Source organism: Anopheles funestus, chromosome 3RL (assembly GCF_943734845.2).
Source record: "Anopheles funestus chromosome 3RL, idAnoFuneDA-416_04, whole genome shotgun sequence".
Classification (NCBI taxonomy): Eukaryota; Metazoa; Arthropoda; class Insecta; order Diptera; family Culicidae; genus Anopheles; species Anopheles funestus.
This window is the reverse complement of record NC_064599.1, coordinates 30,885,502-30,903,727: the sequence shown is the minus strand read 5'-3', so window position 1 is coordinate 30,903,727 and position 18,226 is coordinate 30,885,502. Positions and strand designations below refer to the sequence as shown.

Genomic DNA, 18,226 nt, shown 5'->3' with positions numbered 1-18,226 from the left:
GGAATTATTATATTTTGAATTTCCTTTCACCTTACAGTCGCTACAACTACCAACGATCGTACTCACACTCGCAAGCCGTGGTGACGGGTTCTGGCCATCATCCAACCGATGAATCCGACTACTCGCCGACACAATCGTATAACATCAACAGCCACAAGTCGCTGCCAGATCTGCACTCGCAAAGTAGCCGCCATTCACCACACTCCGAGGCACTGAGCTGCTGCAGTCGGGGCAACCGGTCCAACCGTTCCGGCAGCTCCTTCAACAGGGACTCGGGCGGTTCTTCCGGTCACTACACGCACCACAGTGAACCCTGCTGTAAGCAGCAGCAACAGCAGTTCCAGCAGCACCAATCAAACCACCACCAGCTGTCACACCTGCCGCACTCTCAAATGGTAATGCAGCATCAGCAGCAACAACAGCAGCAGCAACAGCAGCAGCACCATCCGCAACACTACTCGCAGCATCATTCGCAGCAGCAGCAGCACACACTGTCCCAGGCAGGTCAGCAGGGTAACGATTCAATGATGATGCTGGGAGACTATCGGCGTGATAGTGGCTCTTCGACGCAGCACAGCGGCAATTCTTACTACGCCTACGGTATACCTCCGCTGCGCTACGACTGCATCGAATGCCGGGCGAAAATCCGAGAAGAGGCGGACTGTCTGCTGAACTTCACCACACCGGAGGTGCCGGAAGCGTTCCAGGATGGTTACAGTGAGAAGCAGCACCAGCTGCAGCAGCAGCAACAGCAGCAGCAACAACACTCCATGTCTAAGAGTCAGCACACGAAGTACTACGACGAGCGTGGCAGAAAGTACTACAAGAACGTTTCAGGTCCTCCGATGTCTCCTTTATCGCCGGTATCTCCACTCTCGCCGCCGGATCAGCAACAGTCGCAGCTGGATCTTAGTCCACCGCTCGGTACATTCAAGCGGCAGAAGTGTTTGCGCTTCAAGAATCGCAGCGGTCGTCAGTCTGCCGTTAGCAACCCTTCACCTTCGTCCGGCGGTCGCTGTGGTCCGGGTGGGCCGGGTTCGAGCGCGAGTGCTGGAGCAGCAGGCGGACAGCTCGATGACGATCGTCGTCCGATTTTGCGTTCGAAAAGTGACATTAGCGATCGGTACTGGAACCGTAGCCAACCGGAGCGCAGTCTCCCGGTGGCGGCAGACGTTCGCGAACACCGCGAGCGACGGGCGGACCGTGATCGTGAGCGGGATCGCGATCGTGATCGGGAACAGCTTGAGAAGCAACGGTCGCGCTCGGACAGCTTAACGCAGCTGGAACGCTTCTTCGATCGGCTCGGATTAGACGAGGAAACGTACGATCGTTACATTGCGCCGAAGAGTACGTTGCAGCGGCGTTCGTCCGGATCGTACCACCATCATTCGCACCACAGCAATTCGGCATCCTCCGACATTCATCGCCTTTCGGACGATTGCTCTGCGGGTGGTGGAAGTGGTGGTGGTACTGGTGGCGAATCGGACGAGTCTAGCGCTGTCTTCTTCTCGGACGTGTCCACCATCGACTCGACCAAGCTGCCGGATAGTACGGAGACGGCAAACGGCCAGGGACAGGGAGTCGCACCCGGACCGCAGCTGATTGGTGTCGGTGGTATGGGAGGAACGGGCGGCCCAATAGTGGCATCGGGCGGTCAGGGACCGTTGGTGGGTGCGGGTGACGGTGCACCACTTCTTGGTGCCGGTGGTCCGGCACCGCTCTATCGTACCAGCGAACCACCGTCCATCATTGAGCGCAATGCGCGCATCATTAAGTGGCTGTGCAACTGCAAGAAGATGCAGCTAACCTAGGGCCGTCGACACCGGAGGCGGACACCGCCCCGGTGGTCCCCGCCGACCGAACGCGCCGGCTACCGGCGACGGAATTGAGCTGTGACACTACGGAAGGTATCTGTTAACTTCCGCACAACCAGGCGGAGGCTCGAGGATCCAACTAAGCCAAAGACAGACAGACAAAGGGACAGGACGATCGTGCATGAGTGAGTGTGTGTGTGCGAAGGAGGAATCTTTAAACATAGAGATCACTCACTCCACACAACAAACAGGCGGCCATCAGTTCGTGTGCAAGTGCGCGCGCGCGTGTATGTGTGTGTACTTAGCGGAGGCAAATTGACCACTATTAGCCAACGGAAGTAAAATTGAAAAAAAAAAGTAAAAACGCGAACTAGGGAGATTAAAACTCGCTACTAGAATAAGGGTAGTTGTGTAATGAAACGAACAAAAAAAAACATAAGCCAGCGAAAGCTTCTACGAGAAGAAGCTTTTTTTCTTCGTTGTAGTTGTAAATGTAGATGCCACGTGATCATTAGAGATCATGCGATAGATCACACACTGGGAAACGGCCTGATTGACTACCAAGGGGATACGATCGGGTTGTGGGCAATGCAGGGTTGAACCACTAATTGCTAATGATGGAGAGAACAATAATTAAGAAATATTAACTTAGTGCGGCAGGAGTGCGTAAGGAACTCCTCAAATCCACATTTATATAAAGGTAATTCCTTTTATTATTTGAAGGACTATCAAACGGATTACTCAACGTAGGGCGAAAGTAGCATCGGCCCCAAAAAAAAACACTTTCTCTATATCAGTGTGTGCGTGTTGTTCACACGTCTAATGAAGTTTGCGTCTGATGGAGATGAATACAGCATTAAAATTTCATGGTTCGTGGAGCAAAAAACCTTGGTGGGATCAAACGACAGAAACTGGTAGCTATGGGGGTAACATTACACGTCACATCCAAACGTGGGGTTGGGGGGAGGAGGGGTTTGTGTGTGGGGAAAGCAAACAAAAAAAACAAGGGATACGAAGTCCTGATCTTAAGTCGTCAATTTCTCACCTTTTACTATTAACACTCAATTTTCCAATTTTACAATACAACTTGTACACTAAGGCACGGCACGTGTGTAAGAGATGCAATTGAGTAGCGACACGATTTTAGCGATCTCTCCTTCTCTTTCCCTCTCTCACAAACACACACACACACAGATACTCACTGTTTTCGTAAAAGAAATGTATTAGGCAAATGTTTTATAGCGTTTTTCCTTTCCTCCGTTCCTCCCCACCATTCCTACCCCTTTGACACTCTTAAGCTTTCCTCCCTAAGAGGATGTGATGCGACAAAAGCTTCTCTAAACAATCACCAAACAACGCGCCTGTCCTGATGTCCTTTAGCGAAACGCAGTGCGCAATCCACGCAATCTTACGCACGTTTTAGACGCGTACACGCGAAACGCAATAACACGGTTCACGAAGTAAAACTTTAACACAAAACAGTAGCGTTTAGTAAAAACCGTGGAGAATAGATTGTCTCTAGCGTCTTCTCCTACTTCTCCACAACCACTTCCCTCAGCCATAACAGATAAAAGCTCCCGCAAGGAAGGTACATCGTAAAGCGTGCTATTACAAAAGCTTCCAATATTTCGTCAACGAAGGACGATGACACGTGGCTGCTATCAAGCGAAGCGAAATCCAATGTGCAAAAGATGGAAAAAGGAATATAAATTACGCACGCCGTTACTGACCTTATCCAAGCACTAAAATGCACTCGGGCGCAGTGTGTAATGAAACGAAATGATAAGCAAAAGCGAAAAATAATATTTTCTAGTCTAATTTAGTAACTTAAGAGACGAGAGTTTTAGTAAAAGGTTATCGAAGAAAGAAGATGATCACCCAATCTGTAATTTGATAAAAACAGAAACAAGAAAAAAAGGGGAAACTAAAATAACACTCCGATATTATTGAAAAATATGGTAGCGAAATAACCAAACGGAAGAATCAAATTGTGTTGTTTTTTTTTTGTTCTTCAATCAAACGTACGATTACTCACGAATCAAAACAGTAGTAAAATAAGGGGAAATTTAAAACAAACAAACTTTAATAACGTTGCACGAAGAAGGTCGTCAAATGTAAAAAAAAGAAACCTTTAGTGGAAAATTTTTGTTCCATGTAATTAATGTTTTCCGTTTTCCATTTTCAACCGGCCTTTTTGCAAAAAGCGATTTTGGATGCAAAAATAGGTAAAAGACTCCTAGCGAAAATGAAATATGCAGCAAAGGAAGGAAAACAGTTTGCATCACCTATTTTCCAGAGCAGATTCCAAAAACAAAACGCTGCCAGTAGGGCATACTAATTTAAAGTGTAGGAAAATATTTCCCTTTTTTTCGTTTTTTTGTGTTTGTTTTTTTTTTTGTTATTCAAACCATTTCCGGACCTTCGTAGTGCACGTTCCGCATAACATACCGAATACCGCTGAAGTGAATCAAAATGCATATACAAACTCGAACACGATACTACTAAACAGCTAATTACGGTTTTTACACCACTCATAAATAGTCTGTTTGGGGAAAAAGTCGTTTCTGCGTAGCGAAACATAGAGTAGTTGAACAAATAATCGAACAGAAAACGATAACACTTACATGCAAACACATTACACATAAAACAAACACACACACACAAACTATTCAATTACCGATTACAACCTAATGATCAAAAGCGATTTACATTTTTGCAATAAGAGCAACAACACGTACGAAAAATAGACAGAAAATACATCAAAATGCGCGTTCGATTATACAAGCGAAAAGCAAGCAAAACAAGTTACTAATGGCGAATAATAGAAAACTTAAAGATAAAGGTAAAACAACCAACTAAATACACTCACAATTAAAATATACAATCCTTTTTGCTAGCTCTTAAATGATACGAACACACACACATAATTCATAATTCGCGCGCAAAACGAAACAACAAACAAAAAAAAAGAGAACAAAAGTGGAAAAGGAAAGGAAGATAAAAACACACACACACACACACACACGCAATTTAATAATATCTAACACGTCACATAACAAACATGTAAGCAGACAAAACAAAAACTACAATAATATATTTCAATCAAAACTAGAGCTAGCTAATACACCACAGCGAAATAATGTAACCATATTCTAAGCTAAAACACGTTTAATTTAACACACAAACAGAAACCCATTCCCATACAATTTATTACAACAAACTTCCTATTCGTTCAGCGCAAGACAAGAAAAGTGATGAGTAAACAAGTAAGCATACAAAGCAAAAAAAAAAACACGAACTAAACCACTCTAGAATGAAATGAAACGGATTAAATATTTAGAACTCAAACTAAAACATTCAACATCCCGACTTTTCCAAACAAAAACCACCCCGAAAGATACACACAGAAGTAATGTTTGCACGAAAGTGTATGAAACTTAACCATGCAGAAACCAAGTAACAAAAAAAAAACAATCGGGATTTGATTTGTAGTATGTAACCAAGGCCGTAGTAAAACCGACAATGAAATAATATACGGGCAAATATATATTATATAACGATCGGATAGATACGAGTGTTACGTAAACGTGTGTGAGTGTGTGTACGTGTGTAATGTTGGAAGGATGAAAAGATCGGAGGATCGGACGTGAAATGATTTCTGCAACTGACAAAAAGATCGACGACTACTTAAACAAAACAAAACAAAACAAAACCTTCTTTATATAGGCATGAATCAATAAATCAAAAACGTAATGATGAAATATATTAATGATCAAAATGCTATCAGCCTACCTTATTTGCTTTTTGTGTTGTTTAATCGTACTTATTGGGTAATCGTGTTGGCGTATCAAGATCCTCTCAAACCCTAAGCTGAAGGTATGGAAATGGAACTCCAAACTCGTGGGAAGGATAAAGATGACGGGACCCCAGACATTAACACCGGCACGGAGCCCGCTATCGAAGTTGAAAGATTTAGTTAACAACACAGAAAGAAAGTTCGGTAATAAAATTTCAATATGATTTTTGTACTTTTTGGTTAAGTTCGGTGATCGAGTGTTGCATAGCGTACACTTGTGGTGATCCTAGGAATATCTGCTAATCTTCCAGCCTTTCTAAAGCACGCATCTTCGACATCACTTCATCTCAATTTGGGTTTATCACGCCTCCTCTGTCCATGCGGTAGGGTTCATCCGGTGCCATTCGAATGATTTTTGTTATCCTTACGAAAATTTGAGGCGTTTCGGTTAGATGTGTGACTATATAATGCTGTATTAACGCCCCTTCCCAGCACAAGCATCGGTGGTTCAGTGGTAGAATGCTCGCCTGCCACGCGGGCGGCCCGGGTTCGATTCCCGGCCGATGCAATCTGGTTTTTTTTCTTCACACTAGAGATGAGAATAACAACTCTTTTTTTTAGTGAGTCAACTCAGAGTGAGTGAATCGTTATTATAAAAAAAATTAAACAAATTCTATAAATTTGAAAATTTCCTAAGGGTTAAGCCTCCTTTTTTTGGGAAATTTAGCAAAATTTAAAAATTGATTTTTTGATTGATTTTGAATTTGTTAAAACTAGTTTCTTTTCACTCAAATAATGCTTTAAATGAAAATAGACTAAAAAATAAAGCAAAAATTAAAAAAATTCTAAAAATTTGAAAATTTCCTAAGGCCTTACCTTTTTTTGGGAAATTTAGCAAAATTTTATAAATTGATTTATTTTAATGCGAATTGGTTGAAACAAGTTTCTTTTCACTCAAATAATGCTTTAAATGAAAAAAGAATAAAACATAATAAAAAAATAAAAAAAAATCTAAAAATTTGAATATTTCCTAAGACTATTAAAGCCTTAGTTTTTTTTTTGGAAAATTTAGCAAAATTTTATAAATTGATGTTGTTTTAATGCGAAGTTGTTGAAATAAGTTTCTTTTCACTCAAATAATGCTTTAAATGAAAAAAGAATAAAAAATAAAAAAAAATTAAAAAATTTAAAAAAATTGAAAATTTTCCTACCTTTTTTTGGGAAATTTAGCAAAATTTTATAAATTGATTTATTTTAATGCGAATTGGTTGAAATATGTTTCTTTTCACTGAAATAATGCTTTAAATGAAAAAAGAATTAAAAATAATAGATTTTTAAAAAATTCATAAATTTGAAAATCTCCTAAGCTGATGCTGATCCCGTTTCATGTCCTTGCCGATCAGACTAGCCCGCTTGTTCGCTTATGCAGGTTTGATAGTTAGGCAGAGCGAGCAGTATATTCATTTTGCTAGTTTGGGTATTGTGCACATGTATTCCGTTTCAATTCATGTGTATCAAACGTTTCGTTTCAACTCATACTCAAGAGTGAGTAAGTGAAAAAAGAGTCACTAAAACTCTTCGTAGTGAGTGAACGAAACTCGTTCAATACAACGTTTCACACTTCACTTTGCACATCTCTGCTTCACACCAACGAAAAAGGACGATAAGCTCTCGACTTCTTCTTTCATGATAAATAAAATACCATTCAAAATATGAGGATACTTGCAGAAACGCATTATTATATCAATTACACTTATTTAGTTCTTCTTCTAGGCTATATGCCTGCTTCCCTACACTCTTACTTTCGGCCCCTCTTCTCCATCTTTTTAAAACGTCCCTTAGCATCACCTCCACGCTTCTGGAAATTCGACGTACCTGCTGCTCTACCTGCACGCCTTTGGCCACCGAATTGCTTTTCACCGCGTCCTCCCATCGCGTTTCGTGAGTTACGATCGCTAAAGCGTTTCGCTTCCCAGGCCAGCTGTTTAACAGACGATTGGTCCTGATTGAACACTTCTGCCTCCGTACCGTGGGCATCCAACAGCTGCTGCTTGGTCGCTTTCGCAATAGAACCACCACCCTTCCTTTTGCCATTTCGCCCGGCATTGTCCGCCGCCGGATCGACATTACTCTCCAGCAGCTCGGAAAAGTCATCGGCGGCAGCAAACAACGAGCTCATGTCTGCCGTCTTCAGCTTCCGTGCGAAATCTCGCTCACTTACCATACCACCACTCGTTCGGGAGGGAAGCTTTTTGCGCTTTTTCGGAACCGGTTCTTCACCGTCCGGCTCGTCATCCGACTCGTCGTCCATCATCTCATCCCCATCAAAATCTTCATCTTCATCCAGCGAAATACTGCCACCGTCACTAAATTCACCACCATCCTTATCGATCACTTCACGACGAACGCGCCCGGTGCGGGGTTGATCATCGTCCGATTCATCCTCCTGGCCACTATCGTCCTCTTCCTCGCCCACATCGTCCCAATCGTCCAGCCCGCCGTCGTCGTCGTCGTCGCCGTCGTCCTCGTCATCCAGCTCACTGCGCCGAACGGTAGACTTTTTGCCCTTACGTTCTTTCACCATTTCCTGTTCGAGCTCCTGCATGAAGTCCATCTCTGCCTCACCGTCAACGTCCACCGCGTGACCGTTTGCACCGGGCACGCCTAGTGAATCGAGGTACGCATCAAACTCATCATCATTCAGCGACTCCACGTCCGACTCGGAGTCTTCCGCTTTTTCACCCTTCGCCAGTTTAAGCTGCTTAGCCCGCTCCATTCGGTATCGCTTCTGTTCCAGGTATCTATAAGACAAGCGTACGATGAAGAACGTTTTAATGGAATGTCACATTTGCATTACATTTGCTTCACACTCACTTGAATATATATGCATCATCTTCGGCGCACTGATCCTTGGTGAGTGTGTCCAATGGCATACCACGGGAGCCGGACGGTACATAATCACTCTTCCGCTGGGCGCCTATTATTCGTGGACGTAATCGCTCCACGCCATTTTCATCCTTTTCCGTACGAGGTTTTTTTGGATTTTTGAACGCAAATCGATCGAGGAAACGACCAAGTGAAAAGTCCACCAATGGATCACCATGGTACGTCAATGCAGAATCTGCAGAAGTAAACACAAAATATTAGTCATAAATCGTTTAAACTGCTTACCATTGTGTGCTGTCATCTAGTTACCAGTGAGAATGGATTGAGCAAACTTTTGCACCGTTGGATGGAAGTGCGAAAGGTAGCGGACAAGTTCATACTTCAGACTGTACTGCGCTCCAGCAAATTCGGACGATCGACTGAACGCATTGTATTTTGTGGGCATTCGCGTTGGTACCGCTGTTTGAGCGGGTATTTTCCCGTCCTCTTCCTCAACATCGCTCCCGCCATCATCATTTTCCGCACAGTTTGATTCTTCTGCTACGACTTCCAGCGCATCAACTGTCGGTGGTTCCTGTCCATCTTGGCGCAAAATTCTACGCGTTCGCAATACCTGACTAATCACGATCAATGCTCCACATACCTGGGCAGCGGGAAGGTGAAATGCAACCTGCAGGATACGCTTCACAAATGCTTGCGCACGCTGCTTAATTGGATCCGTTTGCATCGCCCGATGGAGAATGTAGAAGAACGTGTGTGATATGCGTGGCCCAACGAAGGCAAACTGGGGATCTACCATCTTCCGATAGAGCGCATTGTAAAACCGGTTCTGCTCGTAACCCTTCCGCTCGGTAATTTCCAGCAGGAGCGCCAAACACTGGCAACTGATCGAAATATTCGACCAGTGTACTATCCGGTAGATAACGTTCAAAAGTTTCGGATCCAAAATCTCCGCCAGGTCCACACTGCGCTTCACGTTCTTGATCGCTTTTCGCAGACAGATGAGGATGGACTGCATTGTGCGTGAGTTGACCTCGCCCTTTTCGATGTGAATTTTGAAGAATGCAAAGCATATGTTGATCATTTTCTCGCACGCTGCAAAATCAGACAAGGATGCGATCGACGCCAGATAGGCCAGTGCAAAGTGTTGTGCCGATTGTGCGACATTATTACGGAACAGCAGTTTCTCTACCTCGGTAGTCACGATAAGCGACATCAGCGTATGTTGACGCACAACATATTGAAGCTGGGACATCACTTTCGCAGCAACCTTATGCGACGGATCGCCCAGCTTGTTCACCAGCGCCGTCAACATTAAACGTTCCATTTCCGGTACGTTGACGAACAGTTTTCCGACGTACCCAATCGTCTTCAATTTGCCACCGTCCTGCCCATTGTGCAAGATCATGGTGCAGTTGCTGACAAATGTGAAGTAATGCTCGCGCAACTGATCTTCAAAATGCCAGTGCGCGTAAATCGTGTCTCGTTTGGACTTTTCCAAGTTTTCCTGCTTTTGTAAATGCTTCCAGTCGGCACCACGCATCGGTATCGTGATCAGTTTGCGGTACGATGGCATCAAAGTCTTCGTCATCAAATCGGTCAACACCTCGATCAAGTCCAGGTAACCTTTGTTCGAGGTTTTCACCATGGCAACCAGTGTATCCAGTGCCTGTAGGTGACAGAATGGATTTGTCTGCACGAGCAGTGCACCGGCATTGGCTCGATCGCGCAGCGTTCCCTTTTCCAATGCACTTAGCAACCATTTCGCATCGGACGGATCGTCCTTCTTACGGGCACGGCTTTCCACTTCGAATGCCGCACGGCAGATACGTCTTAGTTCCGCTATTTCGGCATCCTTCATATCTTCCATCTGGCCTACAAGATTGTACGCTTCGAAATGTGTGTACCATTGCTTTGCTAGCTCGTCCGCATTTTCTTCCCCTTCGCTGTCGGAATTTTCGGTGATTTGATCCGCGGACGCATGCTTCCGCTTACCGGATTGATGTTTACTAGGCTCTTCGGCTGTGTAGTCAATCGGTACCACACGTTGCTCACCATCGTCGTCGAAGATAATCTTTGCAGGCTGTTTCTTCACTTCACTCTTTACTTGCGCTGGTGATTCCGCTTCTGCCGATTGTTGTTTGATAGAGCGCTTTTTCTCACCTTTGTTTTTAATTTTTTCTGCACCGATCGCCATCGTGCTGCGAGTATAGAAATTGTAATCTGTTTACTTCGAATGAAACATGTGCACGAAATGACAGCTTGTACCGGGACGGTTGTCAAAATGCTGCGTGCCTAGTGACAGCATTGGTTCTTGTTGTTATTCTTCTCCTTCTGTGAACCAACCACTAGGTTCGCCAAATACGTCATTGGTGATTTGTTTACATATCAAAACAATTGTGTCAGATCGGTCGCGCAGTGCTAGCAGTGCAATTCCGTGTTTTATTTTATTTACCAAACGCTTTGGATTGGTGTATTTGGCGCAAATCGATACTAAAAGCGCATTCGTTGCAATACGAAACAGAATGCCACCGAAGCGAAAATCCACAACCGACGACGAAGACGATGAATATCGCCGCAAGCGTGACCGAAATAATCAGGTAAAATATTACGACGATTTCATCATCCTAGATGTGCGATCAGGGAAAAAGGCTTACGTTATTTTCAAACTATTCCCTCTCGACAGGCCGTTAAACGCAGCCGTGTAAAATCTAAAATGAAGACGGAAGAAACCCAACAGCGTGTGAACGACTTACGTTTAAAGAACCAAGTGCTGGAGGATAAAATTGACAACCAGAAGAAGGAACTGAAATTCTTGAAGGAGTTGTTTCTCACGCAAGCACAGGCAAAGGCAGACAAGCTGGTCGGGATCAATTTGAACGAGCTGCTCCAGGATGACGATAGTGACGATGATGACGATGATGGCGAGACTAGCAAAAAGCGCATCAAGCAACAACCGAAAGGGGAAGGAAGCAAAAGCAGATCTCGGAAGTAGAATGTAAAATATGCAGCAAAAATCTTCGGCAGTTTTATGCACCTTTCTTGTACCATCAGCGCGATTAGTGACTGTTTCGTAAACGGGTATCGTGAACGTATTGATTAACCTACTTTATTGTGTCAAAGCACAATGCTCAGACAGTGATGGTATGTACATTTTCGCATGAAATGTACTCGTGTTTAGCAAACGTGTAACGTTAGGCGCTACACCTCTGTGCGTAGATCGCACCCTGAAGAAACACGCCTAAAGATAGGCTCCAAAGAAGCGAACGGGTGAAAGAGGACGTGGTTGTAAATAAGCGCCCGGGCGGATGAAAGGCCGTGTGGCCTAATGGAGAAGGCGTCGGACTTCGGATCCGAAGATTGCAGGTTCGAGTCCTGTCACGGTCGCGCACGCACACACGTTGTGGAGAGTTGTTTTTACAACCCCCGAAGTTGTATAATTATTTTTTACCATATGACGGAGAACGTTCATGTTAATGCGTTACTTTATTACAGATGCAATTTTATTGTCTTTATACGTGTAAAATAAAACCTTATCTTCACACTGATAAACAAATACACATGGGTTTCATCATAAAAGGGAAACTGCCGTTCACGATCCAACATCCGACACAGGCATGCTGCTGCTGGTGCTGCTGCTACTGCTGCTAATCCATCATAATACAGCTCTTATCGTTAATGTATCCAACTTTTCGGTATGTATTCCCATTTTCGATTTTGTGCAGCGAGTTCTCTCCCTTGCAGTAGTATAGATCGATATTTCTTCCGTCAAATAAAGACAACCACAGCAAATGGAATAACGTTCAATAGCGCACCAGGATGTCTTCCAGCGGTTTACGTTGAAGATCTGGTACGGTACAATCGTCCGCAGGATAGCCAACGGGAAGTAACACCAACAGCTTCTCATTCGGTGGTCGTTCGAGCAGTGTGCGTAGCATTGGTCCACAGTTCAGCGGTGTGGTAACGAGCGAACTCAACCCGGCACATTGGAACGCACAGAGCAACATCCCAGTCGCGATCGAGGTTGATATTTCGTTATAGTAATGTTGCTTTTTGTCACTCCCACCGGCACTGTCTTTATAGCCGTAAGTTTGCTTGAACACTAGCACAAGATGTGGCGCCTCCGTAAGGTACTCCTTGATGTGGTTCGTACGAATTGGCCGTAGATCGGTCACCCACTGTTTCGCCATTCGTTGCGTGTAGTTAACAAACTCTTCGGCTTCAATAATCTCCCGGATGCTTGCCTTGACCGATGGATCGGATACGAGACAAAATGTCCACGGTTCCGTGTGTGCACCGCTGGGGGCAGTACCGGCCGCCTGAATGCATCGTTCCACGATCGCAACATCGACTGGTCGTGAGCTAAACTTGCGCACACTGCGCCGATTGTTGGCAATGGCATAAAACCGATTGGCCGCCTCTAGTGAATCTGTCGCGAGGGTAACCGTTGCACCAACATACGGGATGTGTGGTTTTTCCTCCAGTGCCGGTACCGGATCATACTCAGCATGTTCCAGGTCTGAGGAGAAGAGATGTTACCTTATTGAATGAGCTTTCACGCTCCAGCACCTTATCACACTTACCTCCAACATACTCGATACCATCCAGTTTGTTGCCACTTTTCTCGATGGCGGCTGGTTCAGTAATTCTAAGCTTCTTGTTGCGACCATACCGATGCTTGTCGTAGAGTGAAATGGCCAGATAGAGACCCACCAGTACAGGGAAGATGTAGTTCCAGTAGGTAACGAGCGCCGAACTGCTGATGAGCGAATCGACAAGATCCTCCAAATAGGAAGCCATGACTTCAATCAAGTCGTTGCTATGAATGGTTTCGTCGTTTGTTTCTTAGCAACGACGTGTGCACGGAGAGTAACGATCATCACCGGCCGAAGCTTGCTGATGAACTGGAACCGCCTAGTCGGGGTGTTAGTCGCTTCTCGCGAAAACCCCATTATCATCAATTACGCCAGAGTCTAACCTCTAACTCACGCAGGGTTTCGCCTTCTCGTGCCTTGTGTGTTTTCATCGTTATCTAGCTTTATCCCGCTGCTTCGTTTCGTTCATTCCCCATGCATTTAATCGCAACCCACCGGAGGGGAAGCAGCGTGCAAATGCAACTCACTCACACGCAAGCTGTCCTCCACACCAATCCATCCTCCATCAATGGTGTGAAGGTTGGTGAATCGTTCCACGTCTGTGGGACAAGGGCATGGGTCAAACTTATGGGCATGCTTGTAACGACGCTTACACACTGACACGAACCCATTGCGGGAGTGAACCGAACCGGCTGCGAGGGGTTCTGCGTACAATGTCGTAACCGAAAGGCGGCAGTAGATGCAGTTGCTGCAACTGGAAGCAAATAATAGAGATCAGGCCGATCTAACGATCGCGAATCTGCGGTCTGTGTACGTGCGTGCGGGTGGAAGATTGTAAGGGCAAATGTGGCTTACCAATCACTTGTTCATGTTTGGACAGGGAAGATAATTGGTATCAGTCCCTTTTCTTCGTAGGTGAGCCGTTTAATGATAGTTTATCACCACAAACCATATACCGGTGCGTGCTTCTAAGGTGGATTTTTTTTTATTGGCAAGCAGTCTTTAAACTTCCTTTACCATGAGTTTAAATCTGCGTTGATTTCTGATTCAAGTTTTTTTTCTTTTAACAAGGATTTGGGGAATTCAGGCAATAGAATTTATATTATTCACTGTTATGTGAATTCATATTCAAGAAAGGATTCGTTTTGAAGATATTTTTAAAATTCAGTCTCTAAGAATGATTCGGAAGTTTCCCATGAAACAGTTTTGAGACCTTTGGAATTTACCACATCCTTTGCCGGATGCGTGAAAGATGGAAGCGAAGTACATGCTTCGTCAAAATGAAAGTCCGTATCTGTTACGGATTTGAGTGCCGATAACGAGGAAGTTCTTGGTAGCGAGGATGCGAAGGAATTGCATAACGGTTTAGGAGACGTATTTGGCTCATGAAAGGGCATTGAATGAAGCTCGATCGAACATATGCCACGATCGGTGTCACTTGGCACGACCGACACATCTTTCTGTCCTTTCGCAACTTGCATCTTGGTTCGTTGTTCCAACTCAAGAAGGTATTTCAAACGCCGCCGTTGCTGTACCGTCTGATGCTTGTTGTACAGTCCATGTTCTGGAAAATGACAACGATATAGCAGTGTAATCATACTTCCGTGCAGAAAACAAGATGCCATACGCCTTTAATACCTTTAAGGAATTGTTTCAAAAACGATTGTTCCACTTCTTCATTGAGGTTTCTTTCGGATACTAAATTGCCAAGCAGACATCTAGGTAAACTACAAAAAAAGCAAAGGATTAAACCATTGCATCTTAAGCTGCAAAAGGAGCGAGGCTGCGAGTAAGATTTACCTCTGGTGGCGCATCGGTCCCGGTGTCCAGTTTGTTTGCTCGGTAAACGAAAATTCGGCCGAAGCTGCGTGTTTGGCTTCGTTACCTGTGTTCGAGGGCAGTGTGGTGCACTTTTTACGCTGCTTATCCAACCAACTTTGCCATCCGCACAACATTTTGATGAATCTTCACCTTTACCTTCGCTGCTACTACTACTTAGAGCAATATTTGCTAACTGGAGCAACATGCACAAAAATAACATTCGTGTTCGTCTGTTCAATTGATTGGAGGTTTCGATAGTGTTTTCGTCTTTCGTTGCAAATAAATTCCGCGAAAAAATATGTTTGCTTGTTGTTCGTTTGCTTTCAAATGGAGAAGTATCCGGGAAATTTGGCAGTTCACATTGTTTGATGATTTGATGATAATCGAATTGCTCACAATCAGGCGCAGGCAACTTCGAACTCGAAACAGCACAGCGTTCGGTCACCTATGGCAACCGTGTGAGTTCAATAGAAAAAAAACCTCAACCTACTACGAGCGTATAAATGCGTATAAAACACGCATAAAATGTGCAATGAAGTGATACAAATCAGAAAAAAATGTCATGTTAATCTGCAAATTTCCTAGATGGGCAAAGGCTGTGACCGATTTCTGACATGAATTTAAATTCGTTGCGCCTAGTTGTAGTCTATTGAGTATTTCTCGCACAGGACATTTTGATCAAAACAAACAAGAACGAACGAGTTCTGTGTATCCCTGTACAGACAAGTTCTGCGAAGCACAAGCTATTGGACACATTGTTCCTTTGCTTCATTTGACTCAGCCTACTTGAAGCAGCAAGACGTGCAGACCAGCGCAGCAAAAGCAATATGTTGTCCGCATGGCAAAGTTGGTTAGATAAACAGCGCAACAAGTGTAACAAATTCCGATGGAACAGTTGTGTACGGCCGGAAAAGGCAGCATCAACAGAATTTTCTTTCACCGCGCATTCAAACTGGACATTCGAATCACGCCATCAAAGGTAATCCATTCTATCCACCTGTATGTGCCGGTTATGAATCGTATCTGTGTTCTTATTTTTCGTTTGTTTGCTGCTCAGCCTACCGAGACGTTTGTTCGGCAATTTCAGATCGGAAAGGAACATAAACGAAGAGTTGGAGCAATTGTTTTTAAAACAATTCCTTAAAGGTAGCGTATGGCGCCTCGTGATGTGTTTTGTGCTCGGGAGTACGATTATAGTTTCATTTCATTATCATTCTCTCTAGGACATGGACTGTACAACAAGCACCAGACGATACAGCAACGGAGGCGTTTGAAATATCTTCTAGAATTGGAACAACGTACCATGCTACTACTTGCAGAGGAACGCACCGATGTGTCGATGGTGCAAAACGATACCGGTGGTAGGACGTGTCTGATCGAGTTTCATTCTATGCCATTTCCTGAACCCCATCTGGCATCTAAACTACTAAGCAGTAGCTCCGTTGCATCACCAAAACTAAGGCGAGGTTCCTCACTCTCGGCAATCGCACCGGCTACGGATGCCAACAGTCATTACGGAAACAGCAAATTTGATGAAGTAGCTATTTCACTACCATCCATTACACACGAAGCAAAGGATACGACAAAGCCGAAATGTCTCAAAACTGTTTCATGGGAAACTTCCGCATCGAGCGCTACTAAAACGCTTTTAGAAACAGCTGTTTAAAGTGTGACCCGCTTACGATAAGTTTTTAAGTAAGAAAAAGTTATACTAACCTATAGGTTTAAATCAAAGATTGCAGGTACAATTGAAAGGGCAACACTGCATTTCACGTGGATATTTGGTACATAAAAAATGTTAATATTTTCTGAATTCTCTTTCTTTGAAATAACAGGGAAATGATGACATCACTCGTGACTGGAATCACTCCGATTCGGAATATTTACATACAAACAAAAGATCACAATTCCGCTGCGTATTAATCGAATAAATAATAGAAAAGCTGTGTTCATTACCTTCTTCCACAGCATTTCTTATTCAAAAAACTAAGCTTTGCTTGCTCATTTACGACTAGCTATTAATTTTCCAGTGCGTGTGTGTATACGCCATTCTTTTTTCGCATGTACTAAAATCTTCGCTCCGAATTGTACTAAATGAGCTGTCAAAATTGTAATTCGTAATTGTACTAACTGTTCCAATCGGCTTTCATTCCTATACATCAGCGAAGTACTCGGACGGAGAAAATATTAATAAAAAGCTAGATTTACCTGCATGGCTTTTAATTACGATGGGTAAATGTTGCATATGTTGCATTCTGAAGTGTGTTCTTTGTTGTGGAAAAAAAAGTAGCCATGGAAAAAGGAAACAACAGCAGGATACTGCACCGCCGGTAGCAAATCCCACGAACATAGCTATTTCTGATGAAGACCGTATCCAAACATATCAGGTAAGGTTTATATGGTTCCCCAGCGTTTATGTTTGAATTATGTACAATGGGTTGTTTGGTATTTATTGTCCTTTAGGAATTTGTCGACTGCTTGACCCAACAGTCGGAGAATAGACAAACGAAAGCGGAAAAAGCTAAGAAGAACCGTAGATGGTTTGCTGGTTGCCTAGAAAGGATAACGTGTTGCAAATTGTTCACAAAGCAGCCGCCGCCAGAGCCTGCATATTGGATAGAAACTCCGCCGGGTTATCTGGAACGTCGGTGTGATGATATTTAGTGGAGTAGATGGAGATGCTCTACTTTTGCGTAGTCTATTTGTTCCACGAGCTAACTGCTACATCGCTGAACAAACTTCAGATGTATCCTTAAAAGTAAGAATTACTGTAAATGTTAAAGTAAGAGAAATGGAAAGTTCTACCTAATGCATCAAATGCTTTCGAATTGGTAGAATGGAAGAGCGACAATGAAATCATAGAGATTTAAACACCCACCAATAATGAGAATTGCTCGCTGGAGATCACAGATCGTAGCACAAAAATCTTATCATGTAGGCGAACATGATTACGCTAAACATAGAATCGTAGTTATAAACCTATTTCAAATACTATCCTCCAGAAGAGGCAATAGATTACAATACAATAAGTTCATAAAATTCCTTTGATAGAAGCTGAATGAATGGAAGATCACGATTAACAGCACGAATCGAGTCGAAGTACGTATGTAGATAAACCCATAAGTTGCTATTGATTTACCTAGTTAATAAATATCGTTTCATTATTAAAACTTACATTTCGTAGAACTAGTACCAGCATCCAAAATAATCCGATTTGATTTTACTTAAATATTTACAAAAAAAAAAAAATAACGGGGAAAATACTGTTCTGTTGTCACAAAAACACTTAACTTCAAAATGATAAAATGTTAAAA

General features: G+C 43.6%; 5 protein-coding genes and 2 non-coding genes across 12 annotated transcripts in view; 5 read left to right on the top strand and 2 right to left on the bottom strand.

Annotated features, from left to right (window-relative positions):
* The window catches only part of LOC125770936 (hormone receptor 4), a 28,032-nt gene extending 22,440 nt beyond the window's left edge, over positions 1 to 5,592 (top strand). For all 3 annotated transcript variants that reach the window (XM_049441036.1, XM_049441038.1, XM_049441037.1), the window contains exon 5: positions 38 to 5,592. In XM_049441036.1, the coding sequence (XP_049296993.1) occupies positions 38 to 1,811 (1,774 nt within the window). In that variant the 3' untranslated portion in view covers positions 1,812 to 5,592. The remainder of the gene's footprint in view (positions 1 to 37) is intronic.
* A 515-nt stretch (positions 5,593 to 6,107) lies between these two features.
* Trnag-gcc (transfer RNA glycine (anticodon GCC)) lies at positions 6,108 to 6,178 on the top strand. The gene has a single exon. It is a non-coding gene; the product is annotated as a tRNA-Gly (tRNA).
* A 1,143-nt stretch (positions 6,179 to 7,321) lies between these two features.
* Positions 7,322 to 10,808, bottom strand: LOC125770934 (CCAAT/enhancer-binding protein zeta). Its single transcript, XM_049441026.1, has 3 exons — positions 8,806 to 10,808; positions 8,485 to 8,731; positions 7,322 to 8,411 (listed from the first exon to the last, which is right to left on the bottom strand). Exons 1-3 carry the CDS (start codon positions 10,691 to 10,693, stop codon positions 7,409 to 7,411), a joined length of 3,138 nt encoding a protein of 1,045 aa, XP_049296983.1. The 5' UTR covers positions 10,694 to 10,808; the 3' UTR covers positions 7,322 to 7,408.
* Positions 10,809 to 10,905: 97 nt separating this feature from the next.
* Positions 10,906 to 12,054, top strand: LOC125771036 (CCAAT/enhancer-binding protein gamma). The gene is made up of 2 exons (XM_049441220.1): positions 10,906 to 11,096; positions 11,183 to 12,054. The coding sequence occupies exons 1-2, from the start codon at positions 11,022 to 11,024 to the stop codon at positions 11,489 to 11,491; spliced, it is 384 nt and encodes a 127-aa protein (XP_049297177.1). The 5' UTR covers positions 10,906 to 11,021; the 3' UTR covers positions 11,492 to 12,054.
* Positions 11,811 to 11,883, top strand: Trnar-ucg (transfer RNA arginine (anticodon UCG)). Its single transcript has one exon. It is a non-coding gene; the product is annotated as a tRNA-Arg (tRNA).
* Positions 11,978 to 15,355, bottom strand: LOC125770989 (iodotyrosine deiodinase). 3 transcript variants are annotated; one of them, XM_049441159.1, is made up of 5 exons: positions 14,892 to 15,355; positions 14,730 to 14,818; positions 13,759 to 14,655; positions 13,080 to 13,690; positions 11,978 to 13,015 (listed from the first exon to the last, which is right to left on the bottom strand). In XM_049441159.1, exons 4-5 carry the CDS (start codon positions 13,294 to 13,296, stop codon positions 12,300 to 12,302), a joined length of 933 nt encoding a protein of 310 aa, XP_049297116.1. In that variant the 5' UTR covers positions 13,297 to 13,690; positions 13,759 to 14,655; positions 14,730 to 14,818; positions 14,892 to 15,355; the 3' UTR covers positions 11,978 to 12,299. The 3 variants fall into 3 exon arrangements, with proteins under 3 accessions (XP_049297116.1, XP_049297115.1, XP_049297114.1); XM_049441158.1 differs by having other exon boundaries at positions 13,080 to 13,875; positions 13,947 to 14,655; XM_049441157.1 differs by having other exon boundaries at positions 13,080 to 13,845; positions 13,947 to 14,655.
* Positions 15,356 to 15,516: 161 nt separating this feature from the next.
* On the top strand, positions 15,517 to 18,156 carry LOC125771016 (uncharacterized). 2 transcript variants are annotated; one of them, XR_007419256.1, is made up of 4 exons: positions 15,517 to 15,891; positions 15,970 to 16,058; positions 16,136 to 17,299; positions 17,376 to 18,156. XR_007419256.1 is itself a non-coding variant. In XM_049441192.1 (3 exons), exons 1-3 carry the CDS (start codon positions 15,740 to 15,742, stop codon positions 16,576 to 16,578), a joined length of 684 nt encoding a protein of 227 aa, XP_049297149.1. In that variant the 5' UTR covers positions 15,517 to 15,739; the 3' UTR covers positions 16,579 to 18,156. The 2 variants fall into 2 exon arrangements, 1 of the variants encoding a protein (XP_049297149.1); XM_049441192.1 differs by having other exon boundaries at positions 16,136 to 18,156.
* The last annotated feature ends 70 nt before the right edge of the window (positions 18,157 to 18,226 follow it).

Excerpts from the sequence above, each read along its gene's own strand:
- LOC125771036 (XM_049441220.1), top strand. The coding sequence starts at position 11,022 with ATGCCACCGAAGCGAAAATCCACAACCGACGACGAAGACGATGAATAT. Across the intron at positions 11,097-11,182 it reads AGCGTGACCGAAATAATCAG|GCCGTTAAACGCAGCCGTGT; the intron begins GTAAAATATTAC and ends CCCTCTCGACAG.
- LOC125771016 (XM_049441192.1), top strand. The coding sequence starts at position 15,740 with ATGTTGTCCGCATGGCAAAGTTGGTTAGATAAACAGCGCAACAAGTGT. Across the intron at positions 15,892-15,969 it reads TTCGAATCACGCCATCAAAG|CCTACCGAGACGTTTGTTCG; the intron begins GTAATCCATTCT and ends TTTGCTGCTCAG. Across the intron at positions 16,059-16,135 it reads TTTAAAACAATTCCTTAAAG|GACATGGACTGTACAACAAG; the intron begins GTAGCGTATGGC and ends CATTCTCTCTAG.
- LOC125770934 (XM_049441026.1), bottom strand. The coding sequence starts at position 10,693 with ATGGCGATCGGTGCAGAAAAAATTAAAAACAAAGGTGAGAAAAAGCGC. Across the intron at positions 8,732-8,805 it reads TGCTCAATCCATTCTCACTG|ATTCTGCATTGACGTACCAT; the intron begins GTAACTAGATGA and ends TTACTTCTGCAG. Across the intron at positions 8,412-8,484 it reads GATGATGCATATATATTCAA|ATACCTGGAACAGAAGCGAT; the intron begins GTGAGTGTGAAG and ends CTTGTCTTATAG.
- LOC125770989 (XM_049441159.1), bottom strand. The coding sequence starts at position 13,296 with ATGGCTTCCTATTTGGAGGATCTTGTCGATTCGCTCATCAGCAGTTCG. Across the intron at positions 13,016-13,079 it reads TGGTATCGAGTATGTTGGAG|ACCTGGAACATGCTGAGTAT; the intron begins GTAAGTGTGATA and ends TCTTCTCCTCAG.